The 15772-nt window shown below is 55.4% G+C and overlaps 4 protein-coding genes across 4 annotated transcripts; 2 read left to right on the top strand and 2 right to left on the bottom strand.

Annotated features, from left to right (window-relative positions):
• Nucleotides 1-249: 249 nt before the first annotated feature.
• On the bottom strand, nucleotides 250-2179 carry CkaCkLH20_01786 (flavin containing amine oxidoreductase; the record flags this gene model as incomplete). The annotated part of the gene is made up of 3 exons (XM_038884505.1): nucleotides 250-1136; nucleotides 1219-1804; nucleotides 2027-2179. The coding sequence occupies 3 exons, from the start codon at nucleotides 2177-2179 to the stop codon at nucleotides 250-252; spliced, it is 1626 nt and encodes a 541-aa protein (XP_038750205.1).
• A 2254-nt stretch (nucleotides 2180-4433) lies between these two features.
• Nucleotides 4434-5669, top strand: CkaCkLH20_01785 (uncharacterized protein; the record flags this gene model as incomplete). Its single annotated transcript, XM_038884504.1, has 1 exon — nucleotides 4434-5669. One exon carries the CDS (start codon nucleotides 4434-4436, stop codon nucleotides 5667-5669), a length of 1236 nt encoding a protein of 411 aa, XP_038750204.1.
• Nucleotides 5670-6652: 983 nt separating this feature from the next.
• Nucleotides 6653-8421, top strand: CkaCkLH20_01784 (uncharacterized protein; the record flags this gene model as incomplete). The annotated part of the gene is made up of 4 exons (XM_038884503.1): nucleotides 6653-7471; nucleotides 7567-7843; nucleotides 7908-8016; nucleotides 8085-8421. The coding sequence occupies 4 exons, from the start codon at nucleotides 6653-6655 to the stop codon at nucleotides 8419-8421; spliced, it is 1542 nt and encodes a 513-aa protein (XP_038750203.1).
• A 1660-nt stretch (nucleotides 8422-10081) lies between these two features.
• CkaCkLH20_01783 (uncharacterized protein) lies at nucleotides 10082-11545 on the bottom strand (the record flags this gene model as incomplete). Its single annotated transcript, XM_038884502.1, has 8 exons — nucleotides 10082-10227; nucleotides 10277-10421; nucleotides 10477-10607; nucleotides 10662-10676; nucleotides 10733-10746; nucleotides 10798-10832; nucleotides 10886-10905; nucleotides 11497-11545. 8 exons carry the CDS (start codon nucleotides 11543-11545, stop codon nucleotides 10082-10084), a joined length of 555 nt encoding a protein of 184 aa, XP_038750202.1.
• Between the last annotated feature and the right edge of the window lie 4227 nt (nucleotides 11546-15772).

The following is a 15772-nucleotide window of genomic DNA, read 5'->3' as shown; positions in this document are numbered from 1 at the left end:
TCCCCCAAAGAAGTAAAGACGTAGAAGAAACGGGATGACTATCTTGCGTAGTCAATCCGAGGCTTGATCTAAAATGTTGAAGAGGAAAAATGCCCGACCGACAAGTGCCATGACCGGTCTAACGCACTTTCGGCACGCCATGCCCACCAACCCCTCCATTCCAAAGAATTCCAAGTCTCAAAACTGCCTGCTAACAACAACGACATATGAAGAGGCTGGTCGTCTTATCAGGGTCCGAAGAGCCTATCTTCAACCCTCCTGGCTGCTGGCCCTCCCATACGCCTCGGCTACCCTCCTGCCGACGCTCTCACCGCTCCAGTACGCGCCAGTAGCCGTACCCAGCGCGACAAACGGCGCCGTGTGCTCACCGGCCAGCCACAGTCCGCCCTCCGGCACGCCTTCGCGCATCGCTTCGACGTCCTTATCGCCCTCCTCCAGCCCGACCTGGAAGTTACTGTAGCTGCCGTTGCCGGCGAGGTCGTCGCGCAGCCAGTCCGTCGCCAGACAGCCCGTGGGCCTGCAGTCGGGCGACGTCGCGTCATAGCCCGGCAGCCGGGAGTAGTACGGCCTGAAGAAATCGTACAGGAAGTAGTTCCTCTCGGGTATCGTCTTCAGCTTGGCCACCTCCTCGGTGATGTACTTGGACTCGTCGCCAAAGATGTAGAACAGCAGCGTCGGGTGCGAGTCCGGCCCCAGCGAGGCCAGCTCGACGATCTCCTGGTTCCACCGCTGCGGGTTCGACTTGGCCGAGTATGTCGGGGCCAGCCACTGGCAGAAGCCCTTTACACCCCGGCCCTCCTCCTCGGGGACGAGCCAGAACGCATTAGGAAATGTGATGTAGACCTTCTCGAGGCATCCGTAGCCGATGGCCTTGATGCCGCGCTCGACCCGTTCCGGCAGGGGCGGGTCGAATGCGCCGAGGTTCTTTTTCAACCAGCCCAGGGGGGCCGTCATGACAACTTCGTCAAACTCCAGGACGTGGCCGGTATCGGTTTGAACCCTAGGTTTCGGGCGATCCGCCGTCTTGAGCTCTATCTTGGTAACGCGAGCATCGTACATAATGTCCGCGTTGTGTCTTACCGGCTCTGCCACTCTCTCGAGAATCTTCTCGTAGGTGCCGGCGCAGAAGAGGTTTTCTTCGAACAAGTCAACCCTGGCTCTGAGGATACTAGGTATCCACCCTTACGAGTGCTTCTGCGCCAAGGGGGCAACACTTACCGCCGTCTATACACTCTTCCAACCAGAAAAACTTGAGACTTTGGGTCTGGACCGGTGTTCCGATGAAGGCGCCCCATGATTCAGCAACTTGAAGAACAATGGAGCGCTTCTTCTCGTAGTCTTCCTCCGTATCGGGTATCTTCTCAACCACTTTTTCCTGGAAAAAGTCCCAGAGGCTTTCGTTGGGATCAATGCTAGCAGTGTTCTTGTTGGAGTGCTGAAAGGCGTCTTGGATGATGCCCCACATGATGCTGGAATAGTTTTCACTATCGTCCAGATCGAGGAGCACTCCGGACTCGTCGACCATATGTGACCTCTGGTCCCAGCTGCCGACGGCAGTGTCTGTCTCCTTGGCGAGGTCAAGGATGGGATTGTCGTCGGTGCCGTGGATCCAGTTGGGGCCCAGGTCGACGGTGTATCCATTCGGCAGCTTGTCCTGGACTACACGTCCGCCGAGGCGGGTTCGGCCTTCAATGATGGTCACTAACAGACCATGTTGGATTAGGATATCGGCACAGCGCAAACCGGCGAGGCCAGCGCCGACGATGACGATGTGTGGTCTTGGGCCTGACTCGGATTGCTTGCGCTGTGATGTGTCATGAGCAGGTTGCCTTTGACGGGAACAAAACAGACAAGCGGCCAACGTCCTGAACGCCGGTATTCGACATGTGTGAACAGGGGGGGAAGTCGGGTCGGGTCGGACTGGACGGGGGGTTCGTCCATCACCTCAACGGAGACAGTCGGCAGTCCCGGCCCGAAGCGTCCCACTAGCGACGTTAGGCACGTGGTTGGCATGAAGCTGACTTACCCGCGCAAATGAGTCCATGGTGAGGGATCTGAGCAGGAGTCTGTCTCGGCCGATTCCAAAGAGGCTCTGAAGTCGACAGGATTCAAGGTCCTGGTATATACGGGAAGTACTGCGGTTGGAAGGGCTGGTGTACGAGACTGAGTAAGCGTCCATTGTTGCAGAGTTGTGAAGAGCGGTTGACGAGCGGAGGTATGAGGTATGATGGATGAGCAAGTCCGAGGGATCTGATCTGGACGTAGATCTGGAAGGAGGCCAAACTAAGGCAAGCGCTGCCACCGGGGCACTAGTCCGCGGGAGGTACGAGTGAAGTCGCAAGAGTTGGCCTGGATAAGGTACAGTGTAATGGACAAAACCCAGGAACGACTGAGACAAGGCAAGGGCTATATGGTATGGGGTGGGTTGGGGTTGAGGAAGGTCAGGCGGTAGAGTCGAATGTGGGGATGATGAGCAACGTGGTGAAATGTCTTGCTACCAGCGGCTAATAGTTGGTTGAGTAGCGGAGGGGATCATGGGTCCTGCAGTCGATATATAGAATCCAGCTGTCCGGGTTGCGTTGGCTTTGGCTTTGGCTGTGGTGTACATGTGCAGCCGTCGGCAGCAGCCCGGGATAAGGATGAGGCGTCCAGATAAGGTAAAGTGAAGAATGGGTTGAAAGTGAGCTTATGGTTGCTGAAGTGCCACCCAAAGCAAGTCATGCCGCCAGCGAAAGTGCAATCTGCAAAGTGAGGTAGAGCCCGCAGCCAGACGAGTGCGCCACCTACTGCCATTTGAAAGTACCTTACCTAACCGACAACGAGTGGAAGGGATCATGAGGACAACGAGAAGATATAGGAGGGGAGATCAGACCGGACTGGTTAGAGTCGGGATGTCGGTCTCATAGCCCAGTCAAGGAACTAATAAACGAACAACCAACCAATATCTCGGTCTGTTTCTCTCTATCCCTTTCTCTGTGGCCAAGGAAACGTCGAATTGCAGAAGAGACAGTGCAGGTTGGCTGTTGTCTCGACTGCCCAATCATAGTCAAGATCCATGGATGGCTGCCAGCAAGAGTGGTCGCATAGAGCCGGCGTTTCCAACCAACCAACCAGCCAATAGGCCGGGGTGATGGGCTGTCGTGCTCCGGTGTGTGTGTGTGTGTGTGCCATGAAGCTGGCGGCGGGCGACAAGCGAAGGTTGCCATCGTGTGCTGCATCGCCTTTTCGGGCATACCGGGCACCGAATGACAGGATGAGGGTGTAGGGAAGTGATGTTTGTGTTACAAGACAACGGGCAGGGGCAAGAAGGAGAGCGAGAGCAAGAGCAAGGAGAAAACAGCGACAGACTGCATGAACATCCAAGGTAGAAAACAGGACTTACTATCTTATTAGGAGCGATCGAGCGGGGGAACTGGCGAGCGCGCTAAGCCTCGATATCATCCGGGATATCGTCAGGAGGAGGAAGAGCCTCAGGTTAGCGTCGACAAACGAAGGACAGGATGCTGATGCCCAAGATAAGGGACAAAAGTCCGGCTGGAAGGGGAGAGAGGGAGACGGGACGAGCGAAGGTGTTGAATTCTGCGGTTGTTGCTGTGTGAAGACTGAAGACCGGAGACGGGAAGACGGACAACACCACGAGTCAAAGACCGTAGCAGCAGACGAAGAAATGGCCGTTGCGGCCGACGGAGGTAATCAAAGTTGTGCTGTCGCAGTGGACCTGACGAGAAGAGAACCCGCACAACGCACACACTACAATAGCACCTCAGTCTCTGTACCTAGGTAGGTAGGGTGGTGTTTGGAGTACCTAGGGGCCGGGTCGCTGCAACGGTGGAGGGGCTCTGGTGACACTTCACTGCTGTTTCCCCACCGAAGCGTCATCCCTCCACTAAAATATCCATTCCCGTCCTCTCCGCTCTTTCTCTTTCATGTTCTTTCCTTTGCTTCACTTCTTTTTTATTTTTATTTTTTTATTTCCTCATTCTTTCCCCTCACCAGTGACACCTCCTTCGTCATAAATATTGCCCCAGACACCTCATCACGAACAAAACATGACTCGACCACGACACTCATCATCACCCAGAGTGTGACAGGTGAGGAGCCGACGATACCCTCACACTTTTGCTCGCCTACTGCCAATAATTATTATTACCACCCACCGGCCATTTTCAATAGAGCGACGCTCGTCCATGTCGATCACCACCAAGACCCGATAAACCCCATTGGACCCTGCCGACCCGACCAGGGGTTGCATCCTGCGCCAACATGTACTGCGTACTACTACTGCGTACGGATACAGCAGCCCAGCGAGCTGTCTGCTGACATGACATTCCACATTGGCCGATAATGGATATTCGCCGACCCTGGCTGATGTCCGCCTGTGGTCTTTCCCGAACAACGCCAGAACGTGCCAGAGCCTCATCCGCGGGGTCACGATGCGCACCCACCCATCATCTCCACTCGTCCTCGCTTTCGTACTCCTCCTACTCGCCGCCTCTGCGACATCGCGGGAACAAGATGACGGTGATCAACCCGTCCAACATCCCCCGCCGGCAGACACATCTGACGCGCAGCTCTCGTGGCCATCCGCCTTCTGGGCTCTTGTTGCCGTCGCCCTCAGCACCGCACTCCAGCCCTCGGGTCGTATTGTCGGCTTCCCCTCCTCTTGGAGTCCTGCGCTGAAGTTCTCGCCCGTCTTCTGCATCATCAACACCGTCGAGGCTCTCCGCTGCATCGGTATTCGCCGCAACCCCGAATGGACTCTTGTCGTCGCGCCGTACAAGTACGACACGGACGCAGACCCGGCTCACAGTGACGTGGGTGCCTTGCAGCGCAACACTCTCCTTCGCGTCATTGCCTTCGTCCTGGGTCCTCTGTTGCAGGCGACGAAGCTTTATGCCTGCAGGGGCATCTTCTGGATCCAGCTCTTGGCTACTATTTATCTCGCGAGCTTCCTCTGCGACGAGGTTACGCTCTGTCTCCTATGGCTGACCGGATCCACCCAGGGCAGGAATAGTGTCACCGGACTCGTCGAAGCAATATCTGGTTCCATCAGAAGCCCACCTCCGTCAGCTTTTGCGGCATTCGGCCATGACATGACGGGAGATGCTCGTCCTACGACCCAACAAGAGTTCGCTTTATTTGTCTCTTACATGTTCATCAACTGGTTCGTGCTCACTGTCATCACGGGAATAGGCATCAAGGAGCCTGTTATCGTGGACATCGTTGAGTTCCTAATCTTCCTTGGACTCTACGCGTCAGCCGTCGCATGTGGCATCATTTCTCGCAGAAAAGGCAACACAACGGACCGGATCTTTTGGGATGCCATCTGCGGAGCATCCGTGCCTTTCTTGATACATTCCAACATTAGTCTCCTTCACAAGAACTGCACCCCAATGGCAATCATTCTAGGAAACGGTCTTATTGATTTCCATGGGAAGCCGACCTCCAAGGCCTGGATGTGGAAGCTTGTGTGCTGGGCATCAATATTTACGTGTGCCCTCATGGCACGGAGTATCTATCCAGTTGATCGCCACATGATACCGAAGCCGACATGGCTATTTCTGTCATTGTGGGCGATCACTCATATGGGAACCGGACTGCTCATGTTGAAGTTTTCGCATGACCCAGCCCAGTCGTATAAGCCAGCGTGGACAGATTTCTTGGGATAAGCAATTCGATTTCTCAAATGACCGGTTTCAAAGATTGCCGGTGTCTACATCTTTGGATTGCCTTGTATGTTTGACGGCATCTGGACACCAACAAAATCAGCGACAACGACACGGCCGAGGCTGTTAACAGGCACCTTCATAGTCACAGGTTGTGGCATCAACACTGCAATTAAAGTCTTGCCTATCTGATTTATACCGTCTGATCATTATGCCGGCATCCTTGTTCCAAGACCTCGAAGCTCGTGAAGCTCTGATCTGCTAAACTGAAAAGGGATCTCCAGCCTCGGGAATAGATTAAGTAGAGCTCACGGTGGGATGATGCGCCCCTCTGCGGGGTAAATCTTCCCTCTGTGGGGGAATACCAGCAGGGGGCCCCGTTCAGTCTTCCAGCGTCCCAAACTTGGGCTTTTAATGGAACTCGGGTATGTCCAAAAGTAAAGCTCGCATTTCCCCATCTTCAACCCAACAATCTTATCCGGTTTTCTAATCCAATACAGAGGAAGACAAGCCCAATGAGTAATCAACAGGGCTTATGTCACATCAATGCCTCGGCGACCCCCCGGGCGCTCCAGCAAACCTCCCCGGACGCCATCTCATTCCCCAGCCTCCTCTCGACCAATCATGTCACCTCCGAAATCAGCACGTCCGCTAGAGCTCCCTCCACACTCCACAGAAGCCGAGGCCTACGGCACGGCACAATTTCCAGACCTGGCTGGCTGCGGCCGCCGTCCCCCGACCGACGTCAACCGATGTTTCCCCCCTAGACCACATGCTTCGTCGATTCAGTTAAAGCGGCGGTGTCACTTTGTCCCCTGACTCTCGCAACACGTCGCGCTATTTGATCTCCGCCTCGTCCTCGACCTCGAGCTCGCCTTACACGACCTCGATCTTCCCTCTGAAAGATCACCCAGAGAGCCATTGGAGCTTCTGCAGCTTGCTCAGCGCAAACCAGACCCGTTTCAGAACAAAGGACCCCCGCCAACATGGCCGCAAAGACGTACTCTCGCGACGAGGTCGCCAAGAACAACAACGACGAGTCCCTCTGGTGCATCATCGACTCAAAGGTCTACGACCTCACAGACTTCCTCGATGCCCACCCCGGTGGCGAGGCCGTCCTCCGCCAGGTCGCAGGCCAAGATGCCACCAGCCAGTTCTACAACCTCCACCGCCAGGAGGTCCTCACAAAGTACGACAAGACCCTCGTGATCGGCACCGTCGCCGGCGAGAAGCCTCAGATCGTCGTCCAGCAACCCGGCGAGCTGTCCCAGGTCCCCTACGCCGAGCCCCTCTGGCTCACCCCGCAGTTCAAGTCTCCCTACTTCAACGACTCCCACCGAGCCCTCCAGCGCGCCATGCGCGAGTTTACCGACAAATACGTCACCCCCGAGGCCCTCGAGCACGAGGAGAGCGGCGAGTACATCTCCCAGGAACTCATCGACCGCATGTCCAAGGCCGGCGTGCTGCACATGCGCCTGGGCCCCGGCAAGCACCTGCACGGCGTCGAGCTCCTGGGCGGCGCCGTCAAGGGCGACAAGTTCGACTACTTCCACGACATGATTGTCAACCAAGAGCTCTCCCGCCCCAACTGCCGCGGGTTCCAGGACGGCAACATGGCCGGCATGACCATCGGCCTGCCCGTCGTCCTGAACTTTGCCAACTCGGAGGCGCTCAAGAAGAAGGTGTCCGACGAGGTCTTCAGCGGGAAGAAGAAAATTTGCCTGGCCATTACCGAGGCGTTCGCGGGCAGTGATGTCGCCGGGTTGATGACAACCGCGGAGAAGACCCCTGATGGCAAGCACTATGTGAGTTTGCGCAGCCCTACCATCACCTTCCCCCCTTTTCCAACCAGCTCCCATAGTCCATATTTCATGAGCTATACTAATAATGCTGGAAACAGATCGTCAAAGGCCAAAAGAAGTGGATTACCAACGGTGTTTGGTGTGACTACTTCGTCACCGGCGTCAAGACGGACAAGGGCCTCAGCGTGCTCCTGATCGAGCGCGGCGAGGGCGTCTCGACCAAGCCTATCAAGACCTCCTACTCCCCGGCAGCGGGAACGACATACATCACCTTCGACGACGTCAAGGTCCCCGTGGAGAACCTTCTGGGCCAGGAGAATAAGGGCATCCACGTTATCCTGAGCAACTTCAACCACGAGAGATGGGTCATGGCGTGTAAGTCATCCCGAATCCCTAGAGCGTGTGAACCAAGCAAGAAAGGCTAACGAGAACCTCCCAGGCGCCACGATCCGCCAATGCAGAACCGTCGTCGAAGAGTCCCTGAAATGGGCACACCAGCGCCTGGTCTTCGGCAAGCGCCTCATCGACCAGCCCGTCATCCGCCAAAAGTAAACCCACCCTCCCCCTCCAGGCTTCCTTCAAAGCAAACCTCAACTGACAAATGTCCCCCACGCAGACTCGCGAAGATGATCGCCCTCACCGAGGCCAACCAGTCCTGGCTCGAGACCATCACCTACCAGATGTGCAACATGCCCTACAAGGAACAGGCCAAGCACCTCGGCGGGCCCATCGGCCTGCTCAAGATGAGCGCCACCCGCGCCGCCCACGAGATCGCCGACGAGTCCGTCCAGATCTGGGGCGGCCGCGGCCTCACCCGCACCGGCATGGGCCGCGTCGTCGAGATGTTCAACCGCACCTACAAGTTCGACGCCATCCTCGGCGGCGCCGAGGAGGTCCTCGGCGACCTCGGCGTCAGGCAGGCCATGCGCTTCATGCCCAGGTCGAGGCTGTAAATTCCGAGGCTGGGGAATCAGGACCGAGCGGGGGATACAGCCGGATATTGTACAGGAGTCAGACGCATTTTTACAGCGTAGAGACAAAGAGTCGCGGAGGAGACAAACATGTGTACGTTTTAGAGAAACCGATTTGGATAGTGTGTATTTCACACAAGAGTCAGGACATGTGCCTTCGCACCGACGACGTGCGTCCGTCCCCGACTCGCGTTTGCTCCGCGGAGTATGCCCCGTCGCCGCGACCCCTGAACCCGGCAACCGATCGGACGGGACGTCCGATCGCACGACTTCTTTTTATCCGCGGAGTCTGCCACCGGTCGATGCCTACCTACCTAGAAGCTGTATGACTGTCGTTGTCGTTGCCAATGCTGTTCTCCATCACTCACTGTTGTGACTTCAAACACCACTGCTATTCAAAGTACAGCAGTTGACCAGAGGGAAATGACGATGCCAAAAAAAAAAAACCCCACTCATCCAAACCACCTATTCTTTTACATCCCACTTCTCTCCCTCCCTCCCGAGAATTCTTGGCATCGGCGCATCTCACCCGTCAAAGTTCAGAGATACCACGTCAGGGGCTCCTGCGCGGGAGGGGGGCCAGGGGGGGGGGCCGTCACCAAAACGGGTGCAGAGCGAAAATTCTAATTCGTTTCAAGCAGCCGCTTTGGGGGGGTGGTACGTGGGATGGTATAAACCGGATATGTCCACCGGGTAAACGCAAAGTCTAAATGACCTCCAGCGGGGAGACAGCGGGGAGAAGTCCCGCCATGGGACGGCGTTGCTGGTGTTGCTGTTGGAGAGTAGGCCGGTGATCAGGCAGAGTTAGATGGATGGGAACTGAGGAGTTTGCTTCTTGGGTCGAGATCAAACGAACGGCTGAGTACTTGGCTACGCCAGTCAGATGCTAGATCGCCGTGAGTGAATGTTCCAAAGAATACCAGGACGACACCGACAGGACGGGCCGTCGAATCAGGAACATGCACAACATCACAATACACAAACGCTTAGCGTACGACGTAAACTTTCCATTCCCTGTCCTGACTAACGGCAGCAGCAGAAGCAGCCGCCCGAGACAACCCATACTGCCCAAGGGTCGCAGCGATCCGGGCGTCTCGAAAAAGAGACGACCAAAACATCTATCGAGGCCGAAGGGGCGTGGACATCCTCCGCCCAAAAGAGCCCCGTCTGTCTCCTATCACTCTGTCCTGCCCGCTCTCTCGCTCTCCCTCTCTCTCATATCATAACTCCGTGGAGAGAGAGAAAAAAGACAGCGCAAGCTTTTGTCTTTCTTTTTGTTGCAGTCATCCAAGCGATCCGACCAACCCCGCAAGATGCCGAAGCTTGTCGACGACCAAATGCGAAAAGGTGTATCATGGTGCGTAATAGAAAAAGCCGTGACTTCATATGCCGTTTGTTCCGTGTAAAACTTTTCCGCGGGCCGAGTTTCCCAGTGTTTGCCGTGAGCGAAGAAAAAAGGAGAGAAAATGATAAAAAGGAGAAAAAAGCCGGTTCCAATGTGTGTACAAAGCATCCGCAATGCCAACGTCGATCATAATAGTGTGCCGTTTGCCCCGAGGCCGTCTGAATCATCGATTTGCCGCCGAGGGGCAAGAGAAGTCGTCACCAATTATCCATCGCAATCGCAGTCGTGAGCAGGTGCTTAGTTGGGGCACTGGGACTGGACGTGGCCGGGCTGCTGGCACTTGTAGCAGATCTTCTCGCCACCGGAAGACTCCTTGGGGCAGTCGCGGGAGAAGTGGCCATTCTCGCCGCAGTTGTAGCACTTAGAACCGTTGGTGCAGTCGCCTGGGAACGTGTAAGTTGGTGCTCCAACGTTTGGGTGCAAATTACTCACGAGACATGTGGCCGTAGCCGCCGCAAGAGTAGCAGGTCTTCTGGCTGGCGCCGCCGTAGCCGCCGGAGTTGTAGCCACCGAAGCCGCCACCGTAGCCGCCGCCGGACTTGGGGCAGTTGCGGGCAATGTGGCCGACCTCACCGCACTGATGTCCAATTAGTATTTCGTTGGCGCTCGGCCGTGGACGGAAGTCGTCGTACCTTGTAGCACTCGGAGCTGGAGGCACCACCACCGACGTTGCCACCCTGGGGGCAGTCGCGGCTGATGTGGCCAGACTGGCCGCAGCGGTAGCAGGACTTGGTGTCCTTAGGGCCCTCGGGGCAGTCACGGCCTTGCGAACGGTCAGTCTACGGTCAACAAGATGCGGCTTTGACGCTGGACTTACTCATGTGGCCCTCGTCTGAAGCAAGGATTGTCAGTAATCTCGCGGGATTGAAGTCGGATGCAGATACTTACTGCCGCAGTTGTAGCTGGCGAGAAGTCAGTATTCGGCCTTCCAAGAGCAAAATCGGGATACATACCACTTGGCGGCGCCACGGTTGGGGCACTCGCGGGCCTGAATTGGTCAGTAAGTCGGACGCTAGATGCCATGACTCTCTTGTTGCATACCTGGTGTCCAGCAGCACCGCCTAAATATCTCTGGTCAGACTCTTCGCTTCATTTCTTCAAGTTGTGTGTGGAGTAGGGATTTGGGAAGGTGTCACTGGCACACCAGCTCAAAGTCAGTAGGACGTCGCAGTAGTCTCCATGCGGGCTCTTGACGAAACTGTCCATGTAGACTTGGGTGAAGTTGCAACAGGGGAAGATTGCGCGCTTGAAACGACCTCTCCCCAACCCGCTGGATCGTGTTCGACGAACCCAGCAGGGCCACCAGAAAGGTCGTATTTCCCACGGCTCTCAGACTGACTTGACCAACAAAAGCGAAGCCAACAGATGAGCCAGGTACGCAATCCAATAAGGCAGTCCCGTCTGAAGCGAGCAGAAGTCCAAAAGGGACGCTGCATGAACTGCCACCAATGGCCAGGCTCAGAAAGGATGCGTCTCAAGCGGTGAGAACTCGGTGAGCCAATGGCAACAAGACGTCGGGATCAAGTACCAGACGGTCCCGAATGCCATAAGCCACCCGCACAGAAACGCAAAAAGGCGACAGAGCGTAGAAATTGTCGTGTGTGGCGGGGGGATTCGCGTGCGAAGACAGGAAAAAGTTCAGGGTAACTCACAGGTGAAGCAGGTGCGGGCCTGAGGAGGAGCGGATCCCTGGAAGTCCATGGCGAAGGTCTTTGGTAGGTGACGGTGCAAGAGATGTCGATTGAGCTGACGGAAAGAAGTTAGAAGGGCGACGGTTGGAATCTGAGGAGATGTCGTCGTGGTGCGATCAAGCCAAGCTTTGGTGGGAAATGGGAGATCTGGATTGCGAAAGGTTTGTCGCGATGGGAAGTGGTTGAGGTGGGGGGGAGGACACTGAGAGTGGCAAGTGGCATGTGTGCGCGCGCCATGTGGGGAAAGTTGGAGATGGATAAGTGTAAATCTGCGTGCTGGGCTGGCCTGTTTGCGCAGCAGCGGCAGCGACATGGCAGCGGGTGATGGCAATGTCCCCTTGATGACGACGGCGGCGGCCATTGCCACTTGAGGGCAACGGAAGGACGTAAAGAGACGACGAGGAAGACCTGTTTACTCACAGTCTGGTAAAGGAAGAACCGAGTGCAAAAATCTCAGTTCGGGTCGTGGAGGGGTCGCGAAAAAAAAGGGTTGCAAGGTTTGTTTGCGATGGCGAGGTGGTTGTGGGAAGAAGGGGGAAGGAAGTGGTTGTCTTGCGGAAGGGATTGGTCTTTTTCAGTGAATTTTTTTGGATGTCCACCGCCTTAGCTGGATGTGGAGCCGTGTGAAAAATGGCCTGTAGCGTCCAATCAAAGAGGAAAGAGGCTTTTCGAGGAAGAGCCTGTCGCAGTCCCGTCGGCTCGTGGTACCTACTCTCTTACCTTACTTAGCAACCTGGCCCGATAGCAGCAGTTGCAGTCGCAGTGGCAGTGGCACTTTGTTGCTGTGGTGTTTGTTTGGTTGGTACCTACCTAAGGTAGTTGGTATCAGATGGTAATCCGTAAAGTAGATATGTAGCTAGTCGAGGGGAAGAAGACTTGTCGATCCAAGGTTGTTAAAGTGAAGGCGAGGGAGAAGAATAGCCGCAGACCAACGTGAGCGTCTAGCCCTTTCCTGTCTCTCTTTCTGTCTCTGTCGCCTTCCTTCCTTGCCTGACGTAGGTAGATATGGACTACAAGAGGCAGAAGCAGGTCATCTTGGCGGGGTTCACTTCCCATCGTCGTGGCAGGATGTATACCGGCATCAGACATAAGACACTCGCGTGCAACACCTACCACTCCCACTCCTTTCCCCAGCTCGAGCTTGTCTTCCACTGGCCTGGCCCGACCCGATCCAAGGTTTACTGGCTGTCCTCCGGCGCGCTATCAAGTTGAGTTGGCTGGGCTTGGCTGGGCTGAGGTGACTACCGGACGGATACCTTAGGAAGCGATGCTTTGAGCTGAGGCGGTCCCCGTTGCCCGAAGTGTGCCTTCAGCTTCAAAAGCCGGAGCCGATGATGAGACTACGCGACCGCTTTTACCTACAATGCGCTGCTTCCTTCACAGGTATCCCACCTCAAGTCTCCAGACCACGAACCAGCCTAGACAGATTAGGCAAGAGCAGCCTCTTCTGAAGAAGAAAAAAGGGCCGTCGAAGCTTGGAGCTTGCACCGCGCCGGAAGCAACCTGCGTTCAACTACCCAGGCATGTCTCCATAACATAGTACGCAAAGATCAAGGTCGACGACGGAAAGGCAATTGAACAACATCGGTAACCCGGTGTCAGCACGAAAAGAAGGTTCGCAAAACTTCAGATGACCTGGGACGAAGCTTGCCCGCACGTCTGCTCAGACTCGAACCTTCCGATAAGGCGGATAGGACGGGAAAGGCACCAGATTCAGGCTTTTTCGTTTCCTTTTTGACGTGGACGGAAGCCCGACAAGGTGAGCTGGTTTGTGCGACGGGGGGGTGTTCAACACCAGGGACGGAGAACTCAAAGGCATCTGACTTTTGAGATCAAGAAAAGGGTCTATCCTCTCTCCATCAGGACTTGCTATTGCCGCGTATATTGGAGCAAAGCCCGCTGGCGAAGCTATCAAAAAACATCAGGCCACGCGCACGGTACTTTTTTTTTCCCGCGCAGTTGAACTTTTTTCACAGTCGCTGTTACATTTTCCCATTTCTGTGGCCCCTCGGTTTTTTGCTATTTCCCCCTCCCCTCTCTCTCGAATTTTTTTTTCATGAGGAAAAAAAAATCAGCATTGGCGGTTGGAAGCTAGGGCCCCCCCTGCGCTTAGTACTAATTTAAATCGCCGAAAGGCAAGGCAAGTGGCTCCGTGGCAGGCCTGGCACTGTGAAATGTGATGCCCCAGCCTTCGCTAAACCCTTTTCCATCCCTACGAGGGGCTCGTCCCTTGCATCCCTCCCTGTCTGATTCCTGAAGGCCCCTCATTCACGGGCTGAGGGGTCTGCAAGCTCTGATGCTGAGGTACCCAGTCCAGTCTGTCTCACAAGCCTTCGATAGCCCCTCATCTTGGTTGTTGACGGAAAACCCAGCCAATTCGTACTAACCGCACTTTGCTTCCTCTTGAAACCAGAAGATATCATGTACTTGGGGGATTTACCTCTGATACCACTAGAGCATTATCAGCCGGCTGCTCTGCAAGAAAACCAGAGCAAGAACGGGCACGAAATCACCAAACGGATGCTGATTTCCATATGCAGTTTGCCCCTCCATCATGCAGGATTTTTTTCTGCCCATCAACTTTGGTTCACACTGTGCAGATGCCTCCATGTCTCATGGTGAACCTCAGGTATCCCATCAATTTGTCCCGCCTGCGCGTATTTCGTTTGAATTGGTCTCGGCTACACATTTGTTTTGCCGGTCCGGTTGCTGCTGTTGCTGTGTCGGTGGGATGATAAACACATGCCGACTGCGCGGCCCCGTCTGGATGATGCTGAGTCGACATCGCGAAGGCAATTCTGCACTCTGCGCCAGATGAAGGATCTCATCCTGTGCACAATGACACTCGCCTTCGGCAGTCGTGGAAGCAAAGTCGCTCACAAACCCCCGGATAACCAACCTCACGGACTCTTTGCTTGATAAAGGTTTGGGCCGAGGCTTGGACGGCCCCTCCAGATCGACGCCGGACACACCATCCCCTCACTGAACCCCATGTATGTTTTTGACGTCGGCTCCGTCTTTTTCAACCTCCTTCCTGCCTGGAACTCAATCTGCGATATCTCACTGGAGGAATTAACGCACAAATCCCAAGAGTTTCATTCCACTCATCATTCAGGTTTCGCATTCCCCGGCCACCTACGCCCTCGACCGAGCCCTGCTCGAGGATTGGCTCGTTCCATCGAGATGCGCTTCCGACCCGGCCAGATCTGCCGTGCTCAATCTCGGCCACTCTTCCATTTCGGGTTGGTGGTAAGCTTAGCAGTCGACCACACCGGATGAACCCGGCCATCACCTCAAACGGCTATCAGTCCGCACCGCATGCACGCACGCATAATCGTCTAGAAACAACTCCTGGCCCCGGGGAGGTTGGCTTGTTTCCTTTCAATTGTTTTGTGGCCGGTATATTGCGGCAATCGTTGGTCGACGATAATATTCCATCGAATGTTCCTTGGTCTCGCTTGCCTGGCATTACGCAACGAGCATGCAGGGGCAAAAGGCGCTGCACGACTCCGCATACACACATCGGACTCGACAGATGAAGATATCGTCGACCACGGATTCCTGTTTTTCATGTTCCGTGGTAGGTGCAGTAATCCCGAGCAGTCTGGTATTATCCACCGCCCCTGTTGTCAGCATAAACCGACGCTGGGCCTGCTGGATGATATCGTGCCTCCGCCGGCCAGCATGGTCTGGATTCCCGCCATGGGGAATATGCCGGCCAATGTGGCCACATTTTGGCCGCAGGTGCAGCCCAAGGCGCACTAGAACGGCATGTAACCACATACCGCAGTGATCGTGGTGCACTAGAGGCCGCAGCTTCTCGAGAATGCAAGAAGCAGCAAATACCAGCGTGTCGAAACGGCGATTGGCTCGCTAGGAAGTGCCACCCTGAACTCTTCCAGGCGCACACGTCGCATACGCGCATCGTGTTGACCATCTTACGTCGATGAAAAAATCGTGTTAGAAATCATTCAGGAGGTCAGTCGCTCCGGAGCTGTCGTCAAGGCCAATCGGCGTGATCGGGAAAACCTGCCCGCCACGTGCGGAATACTTCTCGAAGCTTGGCTTGAAGCCAGATGTTCCCAAACGAAGGAATCACATGAAGCTTCCTTCGCAAAGGCGGCACGAAATGCCCGGCTAAAACGAAATGGGAAGCAGACATGAATCCTTGTCTAGTGCCCGGCGGGCTTCCCATCCGGAAATGATCTGTCCACTTCTGAGGGGAGAGACTTGAAGT

This window comes from Colletotrichum karsti (genome assembly GCF_011947395.1).
Source record: "Colletotrichum karsti strain CkLH20 chromosome Unknown Scaffold4, whole genome shotgun sequence".
Taxonomy (NCBI): Eukaryota; Fungi; Ascomycota; class Sordariomycetes; order Glomerellales; family Glomerellaceae; genus Colletotrichum; species Colletotrichum karsti.
This window is presented reverse-complemented; position numbering and strand designations above follow the sequence as displayed.